This window comes from Balaenoptera acutorostrata, chromosome 9 (genome assembly GCF_949987535.1).
Source record: "Balaenoptera acutorostrata chromosome 9, mBalAcu1.1, whole genome shotgun sequence".
NCBI classification, from domain to species: domain Eukaryota; kingdom Metazoa; phylum Chordata; class Mammalia; order Artiodactyla; family Balaenopteridae; genus Balaenoptera; species Balaenoptera acutorostrata.
In genome coordinates this window covers 92,998,220-93,019,685 of record NC_080072.1, presented here as the reverse complement: position 1 = coordinate 93,019,685, position 21,466 = coordinate 92,998,220, and the positions used below count along the sequence as shown (strand labels likewise).

At 37.4% G+C, this 21,466-nt stretch overlaps 1 protein-coding gene across 1 annotated transcript in view; it reads left to right on the top strand.

Moving 5' to 3' along the window:
* The window catches only part of DDX10 (DEAD-box helicase 10), a 251,244-nt gene that overhangs the window by 22,341 nt on the left and 207,437 nt on the right, over positions 1–21,466 (top strand). Inside the window, exons 9-11 of the mRNA XM_057553611.1 lie at positions 3,687–3,771; positions 20,056–20,157; positions 21,345–21,432. Of these exons, the coding sequence (XP_057409594.1) occupies positions 3,687–3,771; positions 20,056–20,157; positions 21,345–21,432 (275 nt within the window). The remainder of the gene's footprint in view (positions 1–3,686; positions 3,772–20,055; positions 20,158–21,344; positions 21,433–21,466) is intronic.

The window sequence follows — 21,466 nt, the reverse complement described above, 5'->3', positions numbered from 1 at the left end:
ATTACATATATTCACTAACCTTTAACTGAGATTTAGCATTTCCTTCAATTATAAATGTAAGCAGTGAACTGTTGTGGTAGTACCTGTAACTTTGTCATCAATTGAAAATCATAGATATTTTCATTTTACATTACATTTTCTGTAGATATCTTGGAATGTTTACACTTAGTACTATTTTGATATTATGGTAGTTATTAGATATACAGCTAGGTTGTGTTATTTAATGTGTTAGTAAATAAGCATATATATTGCTATATAAAAAATTCAATAAAAATGTTTATTTCATTATAATTGTTTTCTCTTATAATCCTATATGTTTTACCTTATGCGTTTAAAAAATATTCTGAAAAGGGGTTCATAGGTTTTAACTATGGCACAAAAAGTGTCAAGAATCTCTCTTCTAGTTTATTTTAAAAAGCTTATATGAATGTATTCATGAGCAATATATAGTATTATGTGTTTATGAAGTGTATAAAATAATATTATACATACCAGTCTATGACTTGCTTTCCAAGGCTTTCCATGTCAGTGTATAAAGTTCCAGTGTATTTATGTAGCGTATCTCATAGTATGTCCAGGAATTTCTTTAGAGTACACCAGTATCTTTTTAAAACTTTATTCTTAATTTTTCTCAGTTTTATTTCTTAGTGAATACTATGCGATATGGGTAAAAATGAATTATGAGACATATAGCAAGCCCTACTCTACCCCTCCTCACTCTCCAGAAGCCATTATTTCTCTTGGTATTTAGCTTCATATTTCTAAGTACATTTCTTATATCAAGTTAATGATTGAGTTAAAATTAGTTTTGTGTTTCCTGTTCTAACTTTCCTCAAATGTTCCAGCAGATGTCACATGCCTACTTTCCTAACAGTTCAAACACAGTCTGTTTCTTTTTCCCTTGGGATCTCCTTGTTGCAGCCTCTTAAAAGTCTTCAGCTCTAATCTGGACTGGTTGCTCCATAAGCCTGATGCACGTTTGTCATCGTGAGACTTTTCATTTGGGTCTTCATTGCTGCGCGTGGGCTTTCTCTAGTTGTGGCGAATGGGGGCTACTCTTCGTTGCAGTGCACGGGCTTCTCACTGTGGTGGCATCTCTTGTTGCAGAGCACAGGCTCTAGGCGCACAGGCTTCAGTAGCTGTGGCTCGCGGGCTCTAGAGTGCAGGCTCCGTAGTTGCGGCGCACGGGCTTAGTTGCTCTGCAGCATGTGGGATCTTCTCAGACCAGGGATTGAACCCTTGTCCCCTGCACTGGCAGGCGGATTCTTAACCACTGTGCCACCAGGGAAGTCCCCTTCCTCTTTCTTGATTTATTATTATTATTGTTTTTTAAACTAAAGCTCATTCTTTAATAGCTTCCTAAGTAAGAGTGCATGGGAGGTACATTTTTTGAATTGTTGCATATCTGATAATGTCCTATTCTTGAATGATAGTTGTATTGAGAATAGAAATCTAGGTTGAAATAATTTTCTCTTAGAACTTTGCAGGTAGTGCTCCATTGTCTTACAGTAGTCAGTATTATGTTGAAAAGACCTTTGCCTTTCTGATTCTGTTTTTTTGTAGCCCCCTTTTCTTTTTCTGGCTGTTCTTAGTATTTTCTGTTTATCTATGGAGTCTTGAAATTTTATGATAATGTGCCTTAGTGTGAGGTCCCATTTGTTGTATAGGCGTTCAGTATATTTTTTCAATCTAGACCAGCAGTGTTCAATAGAATTTTCTTTGATCACTGAAATGTTCTATGTCTGCACTGTCTAATACTATAGCTACTAGCTACACGTGACAATTGACCACTTAAAATGTGTCCAGTGCAATGAGGAAAGACTGAGTTATTAATACTATTAAATTTTAAACTTGAATACCTTCCGTATTGAGTAGCACACAATAGGGACTAATGTCTTTCAGCTGCAGGAAATATACTTCTGAATTACTTCTTTGGTGATTTGGTTAAATAAATATTCAGTATTTGTTTTGAGTATGTAATTACTGCTTACTAATGGGGAATTTGTGTGCTTAGCTTGTTTCCTTTATCATACCTTTTTTATAACATTTTCCCATTCCCCCCTTATTTTCTCTTTCTGGAAGAGTATTTGACCTCTTTGATCAGTCCTCTAGTTTTCCTGTTTCTTCTGTTGCCATTTCATTGTCTTTTTCTTGTTATTTCTGGGGGATTTCTTGATTTTATATTTCAACTTTTCTGATTAAAATTTTAATGAAGTACCAAGAGTTCCTTTTTTATAGCCTCTTACTCTTATTTGATGGATGCAGTGTTTTAGCTCTCTGAAGATATTAGGTTCAAGTTCTCTTCACATTGTTTCTGTTTCTGTTGAGTTTCATTTTTACTCTTTTATCTGTCTCCATTTTTGAGACTTTTCCCGATTGTCTGCAATTGACTGTCTTTTATTATATTTAACAGTGAGGCATCAAAAAGCTTATTTGAAGTGATTTGTATGTGGATGAGGCTTGTTGACTAACGACCTTCATTGCCAGGGGATTTAGACGGAGTTGGTCATCTTGTGGAGGACCAAGATGTCAAAGTGTATTCTTTTTGAACATTCAGTCTCTCCAGATAAGAATACTTCAACCTCTTGAGCAGAAGGATTAAGCTTGCTGCTGGCTCTCTAGAAGCCTAGCAAGGAAGTGGACATAGAGGGCTCCCCGGATTCAGACTTACACTCAGTACCCCTGTTTTCACTCTGGCTCTGGTGCCTCTTTTTTCCACTCTCTCTGGTGTCTTGGCTTGAAGCCTTTCTCGAGAATAAGACTCTCGCTTTTCTTCAGGAGACCCAGAGTATAGGATCCAGGAGGGGACCTGAGGATCTGAGTGCTACTTTCAACCTATCTTCCTTTTTACAACCCTGAAATATATCCTTGCCTTCTGAGGTACCTGGTTACTTCAAGTCCCAAGGGAGAGAATTGTTCTAAATATCTTTTTTCTGTTTTTCTTGGGTTATGCCCATTTAAATAGATTCAGCCCTTTTGAATAGCTTGTATAACTTGGTCGTAGTTTTTATGCTCATAGGTATCCATAGTTATCATTATCTTCCCAAATCTTTCTCTTTTTCTTTTTCTTTTTCCTTCCTTCCTCCCTCCCTCCCTTAGCTTTTTTCTCTGTGATAGACATTGATCTGAAATCCTTATGGCAAAATCCGTAAATGACTAAAGGTAGTTTTCTTAAGTTGTTGAGACCAGGATCTCTGGGAATGAATGGAAACTTTTGCAGCCAGAAATAAATAGGAAGTAATTATTGCTAGGAAATGGGGAGAGGGATTTAAAAAGACATCATTAATTTGAATGGAGATGGAAATAGCAGGAAAAGTAAATTTTCATTAAAATTTATAAACCAGTTTCATAGTTCACTGGGAGCTCATGAGAAGTGGTTCTTTTAGGTTATTAACTATCAGGATATTTCATTATTTGTGTGACACAAAGCAGTCTGTCTCCTCTGTCAGATACAAAATGATCTTCACATTCAAACACTGTCATTAATTTTAGTTCAGTTTGTCAAAGAAGAGAAGTGTTTATTATCTCTCGGTTCATGCAATTAATTTTATTTTTAATAGTGTCCACAGATGATATCTGTCAGTTTGATGTGATGGAAAGCCCTGGCAAGCAATATTATAAAATAAAAATAGTGCAGCAGGAAGATCTTGTAACTGGTTTTTCAACTTAATATTCCTTCTGTACAGATTTCCCAGCTGTGAATTGGGTTCTTCAGTTTGATTGTCCAGAGGATGCCAACACGTATATTCACAGAGCAGGTAGAACTGCCAGGTAGGTGTGCCGGCCTATTTCTTTGCTTTTGGTTTTATCTAAGCAAAAAAGCATGCTTTCTGAACTGTGTACAAACAAAGAATGGAGGAATTCAGGTAAGTGACTGATGGTTTGACATTTTTGTGATGTTGGTTGCTAGCAAGTGGACAGCTCTTGCTAAGTGATTATGGCCAAGACTTGATCATGAGGGCTGAGAAAAATCCATGAAAATCTTCTTTTAGTGATTTTGTTCTAACTTTCTTCCCTTACTAAGCTTTTCATTAGAACTGCTCACTGAACATCATCTCTTTGATGAGGTATAAGACTATTTATTCAATCTCTGTTTTCAGATGACAAAACTTGAGTGTTTTGAGCAGTTAAACATTTTGTTTGAAAATCCATACAGCCAGGATTTGAACCAAGGCAGTCTGACTCCTTTAGTCTAGATCTGTGCTCTTACCTTCTCTGGTATAGGTTCTAATAAGAGACAAGGTGGTTTTGAGTCATAGATTTCTCTTTTCCTTTTTTCTAGTGTGGGAATTAGAGGCATTGCTGGAGGCCACTCCCAAATACTCCCTTTTCACCACCCCCCACCCCCAGTAAAAGTATCCTGTGTTTGCTCATGAATGTGGGGGAGCTATTTGGAAAAGAATATAGCAAAGTCATTTGGGAGGAAAGGGCATAGAAAGGTATATGAATGAATGAAAAGGATAACGTGCTACGTCATTGCTATTGAGATTGCAGTGAAGTTGGGAGATGTGTGCTGCAGGTAGAATTATAAATGTTAGCATCTTTCTGGGTAATATTTAGTAGTACTTATCAAAAGCCTTAGAGTTCTTCCTTTTGCTTCAGTAATTCCACATCCAGAAATTGATCTTAATAAAGTTTCTGTAAAGGTGTTCATCTTACTGACATTTGTAATGGTTAAGAATTGGAAATAACCAATTAAGTGTTAGACCCAGAATCACTAAGTATATGGCAGAAACAGAACTAGAATTCAGATCTTTTGACCCCGGATTTCATTCTTTTTCACTAAGTAACCATTCATGAAAGACCAACCACATGTGAGGTACTGGATTAGGCCTGGTGTGAGCTTCTGCATGAAAATAAGATATAGTGTCCATTCCATTAAGGACGTTTTAGTACCTTGAAAACAGTCTATAGTAGAGGCATATACAGTATTAGAGGTATTGACAGAAGTTTTATGGAGCTACAGTGGAAGTAGAGAAGAAAACTTCACAGAGGAGAAACAGTTGGGTTCAGTTTTGATTGGCAGATACAAGTTCTTGGGAGGCAACTTGATACAAGATATTTCTTCCTCTGTTAACTATGTGCTATATAATATATCTTTCTCTATTTTAACTCAGACTCAAATCCCATCTACTCTTTTTTTAAAAAATTTAATTAATTAATTAATTAATTAATTAATGACTGTGTTGGGTCTTCGTTTCTGTGCGAGGGCTTTCTCTAGTTGCGGCAAGTGGGGGCCACTCTTCATCGCGGTGCGCGGGCCTCTCACTATCGTGGCCTCTCTTGTTGTGGAGCACAGGCTTCAGACGCGCAAGCCCAGCAATTGTGGCTCGCAGGCCTAGTCACTCCGCGGCATGTGGGATCTTCCCAGACCAGGGCTCGAACCCGTGTCCCCTGCATTGGCAGGCAGATTCTCAACCACTGCACCACCAGGGAAGCCCCCCATCTACTCTTGATAATTTTTTTTGAGGGAGGGACTACTAGAAAATACAAGAGTTCTATGTGTCCATATTGTAAAATGTGATCCTTTCCATAAGCATCTCCAAACACTGAGCCCCTAGTCAGTTGTAAAACATTGTTCCCTAAAGTTAAGGAGTGGTCTGTGTGCTATGCAGTACTGCAACCACTTGCAACATGTGGCTATTTAAATTTAAAGTAAGTAAAATTAAATTAAAATAAAAATACAGTTTCTCAGTCACACTAGTCACATTTAAACTGCTAATACCACATCTTGAACAGAGCAGGTATAGAACATTTCCATCATTGTGAAAAGTTCTATTGAATACTACTGGTATATGTTTAAAATACATTTTGCTTAAAATTGTTGCACCAAAGAACCATAGATTCATATAATAAAACCATAAAATAGAAAATCATAAAGACGTTAGAGCTGAAAGTAATCTGGATTCACTCATTCATTTGTTCTATATGGATTTAACAAATACATATTAAGTGCCAGGCACTGTACGTAGTAGGAGATAAAACGAGCAAAACAGACATGATTCCTGACCTCGTTCATCTTGAAACCTAGAGGGAATACAGGCAATAAAATGCATAATTTCAGTAGAATGTGATTGATTATTTACTCCTATCTCTAATTTTGTTGCAGTCATGAGAATGCATGGCAACTCTCTTAGGTTTACACATGCAAAGAGAAATAGACATTTTTATCTCCTGAGAGGTTATAATCTTTCTGAGTCACAAAAACCCCCCTACTAACTAAAGGAAAGTTTTCTTTCAGAGATTTCTGTAGGTTTTTGAGGTGTGAGCTTATTAACAGGCATTTTTACCTCACATAGATTCAAATATGAGGTTCTTCAAATGTGGGTACATTTCGTTTAAAAAAGAAAATTGGAAACAACCTAAATAATAATAACAATAAGGTTGTGATTGGTTATGATGGACTATCTCTTTGGTTTTACATTTTCTTTCTCATCAAAACTGCATGAGTATTTATAATATGGATGTCAGTGAGACATTAATGCTTAATGATGGAAGAGATACGAACTGTTGGTTTAAATGGACCAAGTTACTTCTGATTATTAAGCCACCAACTTCTATTTAATGAGTTCCCAGGGATGGCAGGATCTTTAAGACCCAAGATTTAAATCCTCATCTAGGGACTTCCCTGGTGGTCCAAGTGGTAAAGAATTCGCCTTGCAATGCAGGGGGCACGGGTTCGATCCCTGGTCCGGGAAGTAAGATCCCACATGCCGTGGGGCAACTAAGCCCGCTTGCCACAACTGCTGAGCTCGCGTGCCTCGAGTAGAGAGCCTGCGTGCTGCACACTACAGAGCCCACGCGCCCTGGAGCCTGTGCGCCACAACTAGAGAAGAGAAAAAACCCACACGCAGCAACTAGAGAGAAGCCCGTGCACCGCGACAAAGAGTCTGTGCACTGCAACAAAGAGCCCATGCGCCACAACGAAAGATCCCACATGCCTCAACGAAGATTCCGCGTGCCGCAACTAAAAGACCTGATGCAGCCAAAAATAAATAAAATAAATAAATAAAAAATAAATCTTAAAAAAATAAAAGAAATCCTCATCTGAGCAAAGTCTGTCATTCGCCAGCAGGCTTGCTTTTCTACCTGCCCTGCACCCATTTCAGCCAGTGGCCTCAAGTTTGAATGTGTCCTCTATCCTTTGCTTATCTAGGAAGTCCCTTTGGAGTTGAGTCTCTTAAATTTCTTTGTATCTACTGTTCTTGGATGGCTTTAAAGGGAAAAAGTTTTTTTGTTTGTATTTGGTCAATTTTGTTGTTGTTTCAGTTGAAGTGGAGGTTTTTCCTGTTCTACAGCCTAACAGGGTATAGAGCTCCTTCTTCCTATAATTTTCTAATTTTCATAAACTATTTTAATGTTTAAACATTTTTCGATTGATTCAGATTTACCCTGTGGGCTGTTAAACATGGGCTATGATCAAAATGTACTCATTTAAATTAAATGCATTTCTTTTGACCAGCATGAAGAAGGAAAGGAGAGATTAGTACAATAGTGAAAGATAAAACTATTTAACAGTAGGATTGTACTAGAGGATTCAAAAGTAAGTCTTTTTTATTGTAATTAATTATATAATTTGAGCAAGTAATAGAATTAGAACTAGGCTCTGTGTATGATTTCGTTGTACATTCAGACAGACTTGTCTTTAGACTGGTAACCTTTTGGTTTCTAGTGGGATCTAAGTAAATGGAACATAGGTAGAACAGCAGCTTTGTTTTCCATTTTGTAAGAAGGTACATGGTGCATCAGAGGTCTTTGTGTTGGGTACATGTTTGGATTATCTTTCATAGTGACATATTTAGAGAAGTCATTAGTAGTGGTTGGTGGAATTAATATTTCACCACTGTTTAATTCTCCTCAGTAAATGTGTAGCATGTATGCATTTGTACATGTATCTGTGCACACATTTGCATTTCGTGGCCCTGTGGGCCTCTGGATAGGTGAGGTTGGTGGATATCATCTATCATTAGTGTATTGGACCAGGCCAGACAGGCTTTTTAGATGTGCCAATGGTGTGGGCATGGACAGGTTAAACTGATTCCTTTATAGAATACATTTAGCAGTATTTTAAAATTATTCATCCTATATGAAGATTATTTGACATCTCAGTATATCAGGAAAAGTTTCAAGAAGGGGAAATATTTCAGGGTGCTTGGTTCTTGGAGAAGTTGTTAAAAATCTTATGCAGTTGAACATGCCATGGTAAGCATTAAATTGGTTTTAATGACTGTGGAGGTGAAGAGGAGGTACAACATCACAATGATTGTGTTTGAAGAGAGAATACCAATTTAAAAAACTATTATAATGTAGTTTCTAATATGGTCATTAATTTTTAAAGTACAAGCCTGTTTGACTCTTTGTAACCAATTAAAAATATTTTGAATTGACTATTTAGATGCATAGTTAGTGGAAAGGTTTAGGATATGTAATGCTTATTTTTTCTTTGTCAGTCTAATAAAAAAAAGAACCAAACTGCAAAAAGTTAAAAGTTACCATTAATGGGCTTAGAGATAATTAGAAAGTTTTGTGGGCCATCAGACTGGATAATTGAATTGAATAAAAGCTAAATTAAAGTTCGAAACTAATTAAAATCCTGTGTATATGCTGTAATTAAAACTAGGTTGCCAGATAGTGTTTGCTTTTAGAAGTGAACTATACTATATGAATATAGAGAAATGAATTCACTGCTTTGTGGCAAAATAGCTAAGGTTTGGGGAATCTGTTTTTTTCCTTTCTCTGTTTTAGCTAAAAATAAAGGGTGGTTTAGGTACTTTTTGCCTTAAGTGCTTTATTCTGTTTTAATTTATTCACCTATTTAAAATTCTTTTGATCTTTAGCAATTGAGAGAAATTTCTGTTTTCTTAAATATCCACACCCCTTTTAACAAAATGATCTCGTTTAGGAAGACAAATGAGGCAAGGAATATGCATATAGTTTTTTAAAGCCGTGTTCTGTGATACATTCTACCACTTTAAAGCGAATGTCTTTAGGGCTTGTAGTTTTTAGTACTCATAAAACCAAGCTCTTCTATTTCTTATAAAAATGCCCAGTTGAAAATAAAAAGGATTTGGGAATGGAAAGTCCTTACATATCAGATACTCCTAATTTTTAAAATGCTTTTATTTGGGCAGTAGGGGTCTGTGGGTGGAAGACGGGAGCTTATATATAACTGTGTATATTTAAACAGTTGGGAGTTTATATATAAGAGTTGGGACTTTATATATATAACTGCTTGGTTTTCCAGAGTAGTGGTAAAATTCCAGCAGTATTTCAACTGAGCCTTATTTGCCTGGCTGCATTTTGTGGATCTCAGATTTTGTGGGAGATTTAGGTAGCAAAATGTGATTCCAGTAGGGGGCAGCAGAGGCCAGTCCTTTGCATTGCACACTGGCTTGCATCAGTTTAGATTAACAACAGCAAATATGAAGATGGGAAGTAGTTAAAATTTCTAATGTGATAACTTGTGCAGAGTTCATGGTTTGTGGTAAATACTAGTACTTTATGGAATAGATAATGAGAATTTTTTAAGTAGTGTCTTTAATTGGTTTGTAAATTGAAATAATAAAAGTGAAAAGACAATTTTCATGAGTATTAATTTACTGAAACATACTGTGTATATCTTAGGTATAAGATAGGAACAGTCTTTGCTAGCGAAAATTCTTATTACTTTGATTCCTTCGTTGACTGAAGATGCTAACTTTACTCAGCTCCTCCTAGATAGAGGCTGGTGCTTCCTCACATGGCCTTCTGCCTTTGTTGTTATCTAGGATTTAAAGCAAAAAGGCAAAGCCAGTGCTTTATTTTGCATCAAAAAGCATTGAGCTGGAGTAGAGTATGACCACTATAGCTAGAGAGGTAGATAAGGGGGCTGATATTTCTTAGGGGTCTCTTATTTCCTAGCACTTCCCCCTTGCTCTCCTGCTGTCTATTCTCAATACAGCAGACAGAGTGATCCTTTAAAAACACAACTCAGATCATGGGACTCCTCTGGCTCCCCATTTCACTCAGAGTAAAAGCCAGTGACCTACTGGGCCTATGCTATTCAACCCCCCTCCAATCTTAGTTCCTGTTATTCTCCGCTTGTTGTTATTCTCCGTTTGTTCCCTTGCTCCACACTGGTCTTGCTATTTCTCCTGCGTGCCAGGCATATTTTTGCCTCAAAGCCTTTATATTATGTTTCTTCCACTGGAATGCTTTTTCCTCAAGTATCCATATGGCTGTCTTTCTTTACACTGCCCCAACCACTCCTCCTTACCTTGCTCTATATTATCTTTTTTCCATAGCACTTATCACCTTCAAATATACTAGAGCATTTACTTATTTTATTTATTGTTTTTTTCTTTTTCTCTTCATAAGACTGTAAGCTCCATAAAGGCAAAGGAGTTTGTCTACTTAATTGATGGTTCCAGAGCGCTTAGAACAGGGTCTGGAATGGAGGAGGCACTTGAGATAACACAATTAGTTTTTCAAATCAGACTCATGAGTAAGAGATAACACATAAATTATTTATTATGATGTAATGAATTACCCCACAACTTAGTGGCTTGAAGCAAGAACCATATATTATCTCATGGTATCTGTGGGTCAGGAATTCAGGTGCGGCTCATCTGGGTCCTCTGGCTCTTGATCTGTCACACGGTTGCAAATCAAGGTGTCACAGGTACTTTAAGGCTCAACTGGGGCTGGGTCTCTTTCCAAGCTCATGCGTGTGCTTGTTGACAGGATTCATTCTCTTGCTGGCTGTTGGTCAGAGGTGTCTTTCAATTCCTTTCCATGTGGTCCTCTTCAGAGGGCTTCTCACAATGTGGCAGCTGGCCTCATCAGAGAGAGCAAATGAGAGGGGAAGGAGTACGGTGGAAGCAGCAATGTCTTTTATGACCTAGACTCAGAAGTCAAACTCCGTTTTTTTTTTTAATAATTGACATACAACATTATATTAGTTTCAGGTGTACAACATAACAATTCAGTATTTGTATATTTTGCAAAATGATCATCAAAATAAGTCTAATCTGTTACCATACATAGTTACAGAATTTTTTTTCTTGTGATGAGAACTTTTAAGGTCTACTCTCTTAGCAACTTTCAAATATACAGTACAGTATTATTAACTGTAGTCACCGTGCTGTACGTTACATCCGCATGACTTATTTTATAACTGGAATTTTGTTCCCCTTCTCCCATTTTGTCTACTCCCTGCCCCCTGCCCCTGGCAGCCACCAATCTGTTCTCTGTATCTATGAGCTTGGTTTTTTGTTTGTTTGTTTTTAGATTCCACGTGTAAGTGAGATCATACAGTATTTGTCTTTTTCTGACTTATTTCACTTATTATTTTTTTAAATCTATTTTTGCCCCACCTGCTCCTGACATATTTTCTATAGTGTAATGCCCTTAAGGTCCTTTCATGTTGTTGCAAATGGCAAAATTTCATTCTTTTTAATGCCAAATAATATTCCATTGTATATATATACTACATCTTCTTTATCCATTCATCCATTGGTGGACACTTAGGTTGCTTCCATATCTTGGCAATTGTAAATAATGCTGCAGTGAACATGGGGGTGCATATATCTTTTTGAGTTATTGTTTTTCTTTTCTTTGGATAAATACCCTTAAGTGGAATTGCTGGATCACATGGTAGTTCTATTTTTAATTTTTTTGAGGAACCTCCATACTGTTTTCTATACTGACTGCACCAATTTACATTCCCACCAACAGTGCACAAGGGTTCCCTTTTGTCCACATCCTTGTCAACACTTGTCATTTCCAATCTTTTGTATAATAGCCATTCTGACAGCTGTGAGATGATATCTTATAGTGGTTTTGATCTGCATTTCTCTGATAATTAGTGATGTTAAGAACCTTTTCATGTACCTGTTGACCATTTGTATGTCTTCTTTGAAAAAAATGTCTACTGCCCATTTTTTGAATGAGATTCTTTGGTTTTTGCTATTGTGTGAATTCCTTGAATATTTTATTTTATTTTATTTTGGTTTTTAAAATAAATTTATTTATTTATTTATTTATGGCTGCATTGGGTCTTCGTTGCTGCGTGCGGGCTTTTCTCTAGTTGTGGTGAGCGGGGGCTACTCTTCATTGTGGTGCGCAGGCTTCTCATTGCAGTGGCTTCTCTTGTTGCAGAGCATGGGCTCTAGGCACGTGGGCTTCAGTAGTTGTGGCACGTGGGCTCAGTAGCTGTGGCTTGCGGGCTCTAGAGTGCAGGCTCAGTAGTTGTGGCGCATGGGCTTAGTTGATCCGCCGCATGTGGGATCTTCCCTGACCAGCGCTTCAACCCATGTCCCCTGCATTTGCAGGCGGATTCTTAACCACTGCGCCACCAGGGAAGCCTCCTTGAATATTTTAGAACTTACCAGATATATGGTTTGCAAATGTTTTCTCCCATTCAGTAGGTTGCCTTTTTATTTTGTCGATGGTTTCCTTTTCTGTGCAGGAGCTTTTTAGTTTGATGTAGTCCCACTTGTTTGTTTTTGCTTTTGTTGCCATTGCTTTTGGTGTCACACACAAAAAATCATTGCCAAGAGCAGTGTCAACACTTCATCTTGGCCAGGAGGCCCAGATTACAGTTAAGTCCCCTACATACAAACGAGTTCCGTTCCGAGAGCGTGTTCGTAAGTCCAATTTGTTTGTAAGTCCAACAAAGTTAGGCTAGGTACCCAACCAACACAATCGGCTATATAGTACTGTACTGTAATAGGTTTATAATACTTTTCACACAAATAATACGTAAAAAACAAACACAAAAAATAAAGAAAACATTTTAAATCTTACAGTACAGTACCTTGAAGAGTACAGTAGTATAGTACAACAGCTCACATACAGGGGCTGGCATCGAGTGAACAGGCAAGAAGAGTTACTGACTGGAGGAGGGAGAGGAGGTGGGAGATGGTAGAACTGAAGGATTGTCAGCAGTGGGAGATGTAGGGCAAGCTGCAGTTTCACTCACGCCTGACGTTGATGGCACGGTTTCTGGTTCCTTGTTGGATTCAACTCTATCTACCCTCTTGAAAAAACAATCCAGTGATGTCTGGGTAATAGCTCTTTTTTCCTCATCATAGATGACATGGTAGCACTGGATTGCATTCTGAATGGCTGCTGCAACCTTTGTGTACCGTTCTACATTAGGGTCCTATGCCTAAAAAACTTATCAGTGCCTCCTCAAATAAAGAAAATTCCCTTGCCATTTCCTGCGTCGTGAATCTCTTCGGTTCTTCAGTTACTTCTTCTTCCTCTTGTCTCTCTTGGTCCTTTCTCTGGGCTTCCAATTCCATCAGGTCTTCATTAGTAAGCTCCTCGTGGTGTACAGCAAAGAGTTCAATGAAGTCGTCCTCTTGCAGATCTAGCTTGAAATAACGATACTGTACAGTATTACTGTACTCTATACAGTACTGTACAGTAAAGTACACAAAAAGCACAACCACTTGTAGAGTTTGCATGCACATGACAATGTACGCCAGACACATGAACTAACGTACGTGATTGGACATGCGAACGCATGTTCGCATCTTTGAAAGTTCGCAACTTGAAGATTTGTGTGTAGGGAACTTACTGTATTGGGAGCCAGTAATTTAGAAGCTGCCTACCACACCTAATGTCAAACTTCACTAGTATGTAATTTCAAGTACAGAGGTAATCACGCGGTATAGGTGAAGCAGGAAGAGGTCTGGGACCTCCATTACAGCTCCGCAGGTGCATTCTTGCCACATCAGGGTGTGCTGTGGCCCAGATTAACCTCAGAGTCTCTAAGTGGTATATGAGGTTTATCATTTACACAGATGGGCCACTGGTATAGTTACAAAGCTGACCCCAGAGACCTACTCCTTAAATGCATAGACTGTAAACAAACCTGGTACATCGTCTTAGTATCTCATAGATGAGGACTCTCATGCTAGCAGATCTACCATGTTTGTTTCCCAGGAGGCTTGTCATTGGTATGTTTACGAGGAGGTTTGACTATATCACTTGTTTTTTTGGCCAGGGTAGCTTCTTCCCTGCCCCTTCTGCACCTCCACAGTGAATGATGGGTTGTGGCTTAGCCATTCACTTCCTAACACATAGCTGGGTGAATATGAATGAACTCATTTAACCTTTATAATAACCTTATGAGAGAGGTCTTCTTATTAAAAAACTGTTTCTCAGAGATTCTGAGGTAAAATGTGTCTAAGAGCACTCAGGAAGTACCATGGCTGGGGTTTATACTTGGGTCTTTCTGACTCTACAGCTCATGTTCTTGTCAGTGTGTCCCAAACTAGCCGTTTTCATTTAATGAAGTCTAGTGGCCGTTGCTTCCATGCAGGGCTTCTAGAATGTATGAAAGGCAGGTACTTGGAGAAGGAAAGTAGATATTTCTATTTAAGTTTGCTGCCATTCATGGTCATGAGGGTAAACTAAAAATATACGCATTTTCCTTCTTTATTTGGACTGTGAGAGACAGATATCCCATAGTTGATCAAACACTGTCCTTAAAAGTCAAGAATTTTAGGTTTGGACATGGCTTTGTCACCTGATGGCTGTGTACCCTTGGACCTTGTGTTCTTAACCTCTTTAAGCCTCGGTTTCTTCTCTTGTAAAATGGGATTAATCATATCCCTCAGGTTCCTAAAAGTAGAATTTTAGGTAGTATCAGTACCACTTTTGTATAGGTTTTCTTTTTATTTTTAATCTATTAAAACTTTAGTCTTTTTCAAAAAAAAATTCTTTTCTGGGGACAGAGTTGACGGAGTTTAATGATTTCTACCCTTTCCCTGTGAACTTCATAAATCCTTATACTTAATCAGTTTGCTAGAAGCTTTCCATGCAACGCATGTTAGCCAGCTTGGTTTCTTTCCAGTTATTTTATGGTGAACCTCATTTGTCAAACTGTTGAGCCTATGTGGTACACCTGTTTGTATTTCTAAGATCTTAGGCTGCAGATGACTTCATCTTTCCCGGAATATTTCCCAGTCTGTCTTTTTCTTTTTTAAATCTCGTGTAGTATCTTTAGATCCTGGAATAAGCTCTCCTTTGTACCACGTTGTGCAGGAGGGGCAGAACAATTGAACTCCGATTCCTATGGCTGTCTGTCTGCCTCTGCACGGCTGACTGCACTGTCCTCCCACAGTGTTAGGAACTCTTGGGGCTGGTTGCCACAGGTAAGGCTAAGGCATAGGGAGAATAGAAGCAGACACAGGGCGGGGACAAAAGAGAGAAGGGCGGGCTTCCCTGGTGGCGCAGTGGTTGAGAATCCGCCTGCCAATGCAGGGGACACGGGTTCGAGCCCTGGTCTGGGAGGATCCCACATGCCACGGAGCAACTAGGCCCGTGAGCCACAATTACTGAGCCTGCGCATCTGGAGCCTGTGCTCCGCAACAAGAGAGGCCACGATAGTGAGAGGCCCGCGCACCGCGATGAAGAGTGGCCCCCGCTTGCCACAACTAGAGAAAGCCCTCGCACAGAAACGAAGACCCAACACAGCCATAAATAAATAAATAAATAAATAATAAATATTTAAAAAAAAAAAAAAAAAAGAGAGAAGGGCTGTGGCATAGCAGAGTGTGACCAACAGTTGTCCCCATTTCTCCACCTCTTGATCATACTTGTATTGTGAACAATGACTAGTATATTAATACAGTCACAGGTGTAGAATTAAGGTCCTAAAGGGACCTAGATCATCTCATTCAAACTGTGTAATTTATAAATAAGAAAATGCAATATATAGTGATAAAATGACTCATTATCCAAGGTTATAAAGCTAATGAATACTAGAACTGGGACTTGAAATCAGTTCTCTTGATTCCAAATCCAGTATTTCATCTGCTAGTGCAACTTCTAGTGGTTTGTTTGCATTTTTTCACCCACCAAATATTTAGTCACCAGCTTTTAGTTGCATACGATATATGTTAGGTCTGAAAGTCAAATTCATACATGTTAATTTAATGGTCAAGATAAGAGAATACACTAATATTGGTAGTAATAGGATGTGTTAAACAAGGTAAGAGTTATATAAAAGATGTAGATTTTCAAAGCTTATAAAGTTCTTACTTGTTTTTAATAACTTGTGTTTTATTACAAAAGAAATGCTTATTTATACAAATTTGAGACAATGGGCAAAAAACAGTTAAACCACCCAAATTCTATCGCCTAGAAAAATGTCTTTTTCGTGTATGTTTGTATATATATATATTTTTAAATTACAAAAGTCGAATCATTCTAAACATTCTTTTATAACCTGATGGATAACCTGGAGAACCAGGCTGGGAGAACTCAGAGTGGCAGTTGTGAACACTGTCAGATCCTGCTGCAGCAGTTGTTGAAGGTAGGAGTGAGCAAGGTTTAAGGGCCATTTAAAGACTCAACTAGAATGGAGTTTATGTTGAGGAATCTGAATTGGAGGATTAATGGTTCTTGGGTAGAAGGCAAACTATTGCCAGAATGGTAAGGCCTTTTTCCTTTGCTCTGGCCATATTGTTTCAAGGTTATTTCAATGGAAGAATTACCATTGGGATCCAAGAGTCAGTGGTCTGGATCTCCTATTTTAGCTAGAGATACAAGTGAGCTGTAGGGCGTAGAAGTAAGTTTCCTGATATCAGACAGTTATGGTCAATCTATTGAGGATCCTTCTTTCCGGACAGAATCCTGGTATAGTTGAAAAGGAGTATGGAATTGAAAGTGTAGTCATCAGCTGATTATTTATTTATTTAGGCCAATTTCTTGGCCTTTCAGGAGCTTTTTTATTTGCTTCCTCTATTGGTTGCTTGCTTTTAAGATTGGCAAATTAATGTAAAATGAAACTTATTATAAATTCTGAAGAGTTACATAAATGTAACATGGTATTAACACTGATGGTAAAAATGAGACTTTTTGTTGTGTTTCAGATGCAGGGCTTTTTTTTTTTTTTGATGCCTACAGTGTTTCTTAAAATAATCTGTCTAAATATATAGAACTTTAAAATGTAGGTCTTACGAAGAACATTTATTTCTCTATGCATATATTTAGCCTTGGGCCTTGGATATTGCTTTGGAAATATAAAAGCTAGCTCATGGGTAAATAGATTATTCTTGTAAGCATTTTAAAAAAGGGGGACAAATGTGCTTATGCTTTTTTAAAAGTGCTTTTCTTTTTGAAATAAAAGCTTACTGGAAAATTTTGGGTGTTGGTATGTGGGAGATAATTTGTGCTTTACATTGTTTCTGGGAAAAAATGTGTGTGATGTAAAATAGGTAAAATAACCAGTGATGATCTTTATTAAAAGATGCTTGCTTTGTGGGATTCGACTTTGGACATGTTTTTCCATTTTCCTTTGGGAATCTTTTTCTTCTAAATTTCAGTGTTGCAGTCTGTCTTAACCTTAGCCTTATATGTGTATATTCTGTTAGGTATATTCTGTTAAAGGTTTGAATACGGCCCCTTTATGACTTTACTCGTGACTTATCCTCCTAGATTATCCCTGGATGCATGAATGGGTAGATAAGATAGATGTAGATTGTTAGACTTATTCTTGCTTATGAGTCAGTCTGAAGATCGAGATCTTCATTGGATTCCTTTTTGATATCCTAGAGATTTCTCTTTACCCCTTTGCTACAGCTCTGGCCTAAGTAGACTTTGGAAGCCTTTTGATTTTCTCTCTCCATCTCTGAATTTGGATGTAGAATGTTAGAAATGTTTGTTATCCTTCAACCCACTCATCTCCCTTATTCCTAATTGTTTTTCTTTGTGCCACATGAAATAAGCTTTTTTACTTACGAAGGTGACTGATTTTACCTCAAGAGTTGGGCTGCTTTGAGGGTATTTGGTAAGTGCATACATAGTGAATCAGTATTAACTGATATCTGTCCTCTTTGACCTTCACCCTGTCCTTGGTAAAATTTTAGAATTTCAGAGGTTGTGATGTCTCTCAGATATCTTGTTTGTTCAGTTGCCTCACTACTTCATAGACTAATAATTTCTGCTCACAGATAGTTTAGTCCAACAGTGCTTAGGGGAAATGCTTTAAATTCATATTTCTTCATAGTAAATTAAGATGAAACATTTGGGTCATACTAGTCTGTATTAAAATACAGTGAAGAAGTTTTTCAGTTACGAAACAGATTCTTTGTAAAAGGAGTAAATGTATGCTTAGTTACTCTCGTCTCCCTGTTTAATACACAAGCATTTAGAAAACATGGAAAAAACGAACAAGCACGAAGTAGACAAAACTACCAACTGGACTCTCTCAAATGCTGTTTTCCCCCTGGAAAACTTGACTCTCCCCTAGCAGTTGACTAATTCCTAATTGTTCTTTAAATCTCAGCTCTTAGATGTCATTTTCTCAGGGCAGTTTTTTTTTTTTAAACTCCTACAGCACATTGTGTAGAGCTCTGTGTTATGTGTTCTTGTAGCTTCCCATATGTCTACTGTAGCAGTCATATCACTTTGTTGTTATTATGGGTTTTATGTCTATCCCTAACAGTCTGTAAGCTCTGTGACAGCCAGAACTGTATCTGTTTTATCACTCTATTTCAGTGCCTGGCATATAGTAGCCCCTTAATTTTTTTAAATTTATGAATTAACTTAAACCTTTTAATACTTTTGATGTTTTATTTCATACTTTTCTATGTGTCTGGGTACACATAAAAATATATAAACACACATACTTTTGTAATAGTATTACACTGGAGTTTCTTTACCCTTTTGTGTAGGAATAGAATTTTGAAATCAACATGTGAGGTAAAAATTGCTCTTCAGTCTTTGGATTGACAATAAGTCAACAAAGTCAGTTTCCCTCCAGTGTACAGTGATAAAGGTCTGCTTCTATGCAGTGGTAGTTGGTCTCTCTAGAGACTTATCCAAGGTCCTCTAAAACCGGACTCTCATGTACCTTCCGGCAATCTTTCCTGCTGTGCACTTACATACACTGGCTTCAGTTGAATTTCTCCTATCTTTAGTTTACTCTGTGTTTGTCTTGTATTTTCTGGTTCCCGCTCCTTTGTTCATGCCATTTTTTCCTCTTTGGAATACCTTAGCTTTTCCCTTTCTATCCATTTTTAAGGCCCACCTCAAATTCCATCTGCTGTGACATGTTTCTCTTTTTCTCTGGCTAACCCTTAGTGTCCTCCTTTCACTTCTGAGTTCATGGCGCTTTATTGCCAGTGGTTATCCTTTGACACTTGGTGATTTACCATTTTGGGACTGGTTTTTGAGTCTCTTGCTTTTGTGTGAGTTTGTCTTTTCTGGTAACCATATTGTTGGATCACTGAAGGCAGGGATATTCATCTTCTGTTTATTTGTGTTCTTCACAATTTATACCTGGCACAAAGTTTCTCAGTAAATAGTTTATTTGGTTAAATATAAAAATTTATTTGCCCCTCATATTTATAGCATGAACCCTGAAGAGAATGCTTTGAGATTACTTTTTCTTTTGTGTCTTTAAGAAATTTCTACAAATACCTGATTCTATTCTGTCTTACTGCTTGCATGTAATATCTAAGGTGTCAAGGAAATCTGTATATAAGTAGCACGAGAAGCTTAAGTAACTATGGGGTGCCTTATGGCCCACTTACATAGAAATTTTTGTTGGTGCACCTATACTAGGTGAAGGAAGAGAAATCACGGATTAGAGGTAAGTTTTTCAGCGGAGCAGAGATCCATTCCTTATAACTGATGCCTCTGAACTCTGAACCATGTTATTCCCAACGTAGAAGAAAAATTTCCAGGAAGATGATTAGATTTCCTTAATGTATTGGGAGCCATGTTTATTAAATGATTAGTTTTATTACAGCAGTCTTGTGACTTGAATGAGAAATTGTCTCCTTGCTATAGGTAGACCGTTATTTAAGAAATTCTTCTTAATTGATTTGTTTCTTCTACTGTGGTATAGCCTAAAAATCAATGGGAACTGTAACTAGTGATGAATTTTGAGAAAGGTGTTCAAGAGCCCTAGTTTTCTGTTGTCACAGATGTTAAGAAAAATGGTATTCCTAATATTTACTAATTTGGTGAACTTGTTACCTGTTCATCAGACTGTTAAAATGTAAAGTGCAGATTGCATTAATGTGGAAGAGATTTTGTTTGTTTTTTGTCTAGGTACAAAGAGGATGGTGAAGCTTTATTAATTTTGCTTCCCTCAGAAGAAAAAGGGATGGTGCAGCAGCTTCTTCAGAAGAAAGTGCCTGTGAAGGAAATCAAGTAAGAACTATTTGCTGTCTTGATATTATTGTTAGAAAAATGAAGGCATGGAATTATTATGCCTAATTATGTATACCTAATTCCCTGCTCCCTCTAAGCTTTTCTGCTGTCTGACTTTGGACTTTTTGTTTGTTTTGTTTTTAACAACTTTTTTAGAAGACTGTCAGCGGAGAAAACAAGATGAAAAAGAGACCTTATTAGCATCAGGAGGCATTGATGGTTGAAAGGATTAAACCTCTTGGATGAACTTATTTTTGGGGTTGTCTGTCTATTTCAGAGGATTGTCCTCTCCTGTCATTGAAGATGTTTAGATTGAAGTGTCAGCAGAATTGATTGTAGTCTCACTTATATTGGGACCCTTGAAACACCCTACTTTCATTTGGAGGAAAATAACCTGGGAGGGTGGTGAGATGTGGTGGAGGAGTGGATAAGAGTTTAGATGAAACAAGATTGGGTGTGAGTTGATAATTGTTGTGGCTGAGTGAAAGTTTTCTACCTTTGTATATTTTGATATTTTCTGTAATAAAAAAAGTAAAAAACACCTCATCTGCCACCACCTATTACCACTCCAGCTTTTCGGGAACAAAATTGTTCAGTCTAAAATCAGGGAAACAAGTGGAGTTTCCTTTGTGAAACCTAGAATAGATGCTTGTAAGAATTACATTCTTTCCTGTAATTTTCATTCTAAACCTGGGCAGATTTAAGTAAGCATTCTATTATGTTATGCCTGATTTCTAGATAAGGAAAACTATTTATATCCTTGGCTACTTGTTTATTATTTGACTTTTGTTTTACGGTATTTGACTGAAAATGGAAATCGTATAAAAATGACGTTTGCTTTCATTTATTCCATTTCATTGATGATCCACCTCCCACAAGAGGCTACTTTCTATCCTTAAAGAATTAAGAAGTGAACATTGCTAATTGTGGTGTTAACCTAATCTTTCACTCACTCAGCATGGGTTGTTTAGAGAAAATGTCTAATTTTACATTTCTTTTTCCTGCATTATTCAAAATATGCAGAGTCAAATTTCTGTCTAGTGTAATTTCAGTCTAATCTGGGTCATAGATGAGAAATAATGTTATAGATTATAAAAATACTGAGGAAAATAGAAAATGCTATGTACTGTTTTCAGTTTCTGAAATAGAGATGTCTTAGTTTAACCTTTATCTTTTTGTTACAAAAGAATCAATCCAGAAAAACTTACAGATGTTCAGAAAAAATTGGAATCGTTTTTAGCTCAAGATCAAGATTTAAAAGAAAGAGCTCAAAGGGTAAGTCATTTTTGAATTTGATACCTTCACTGGA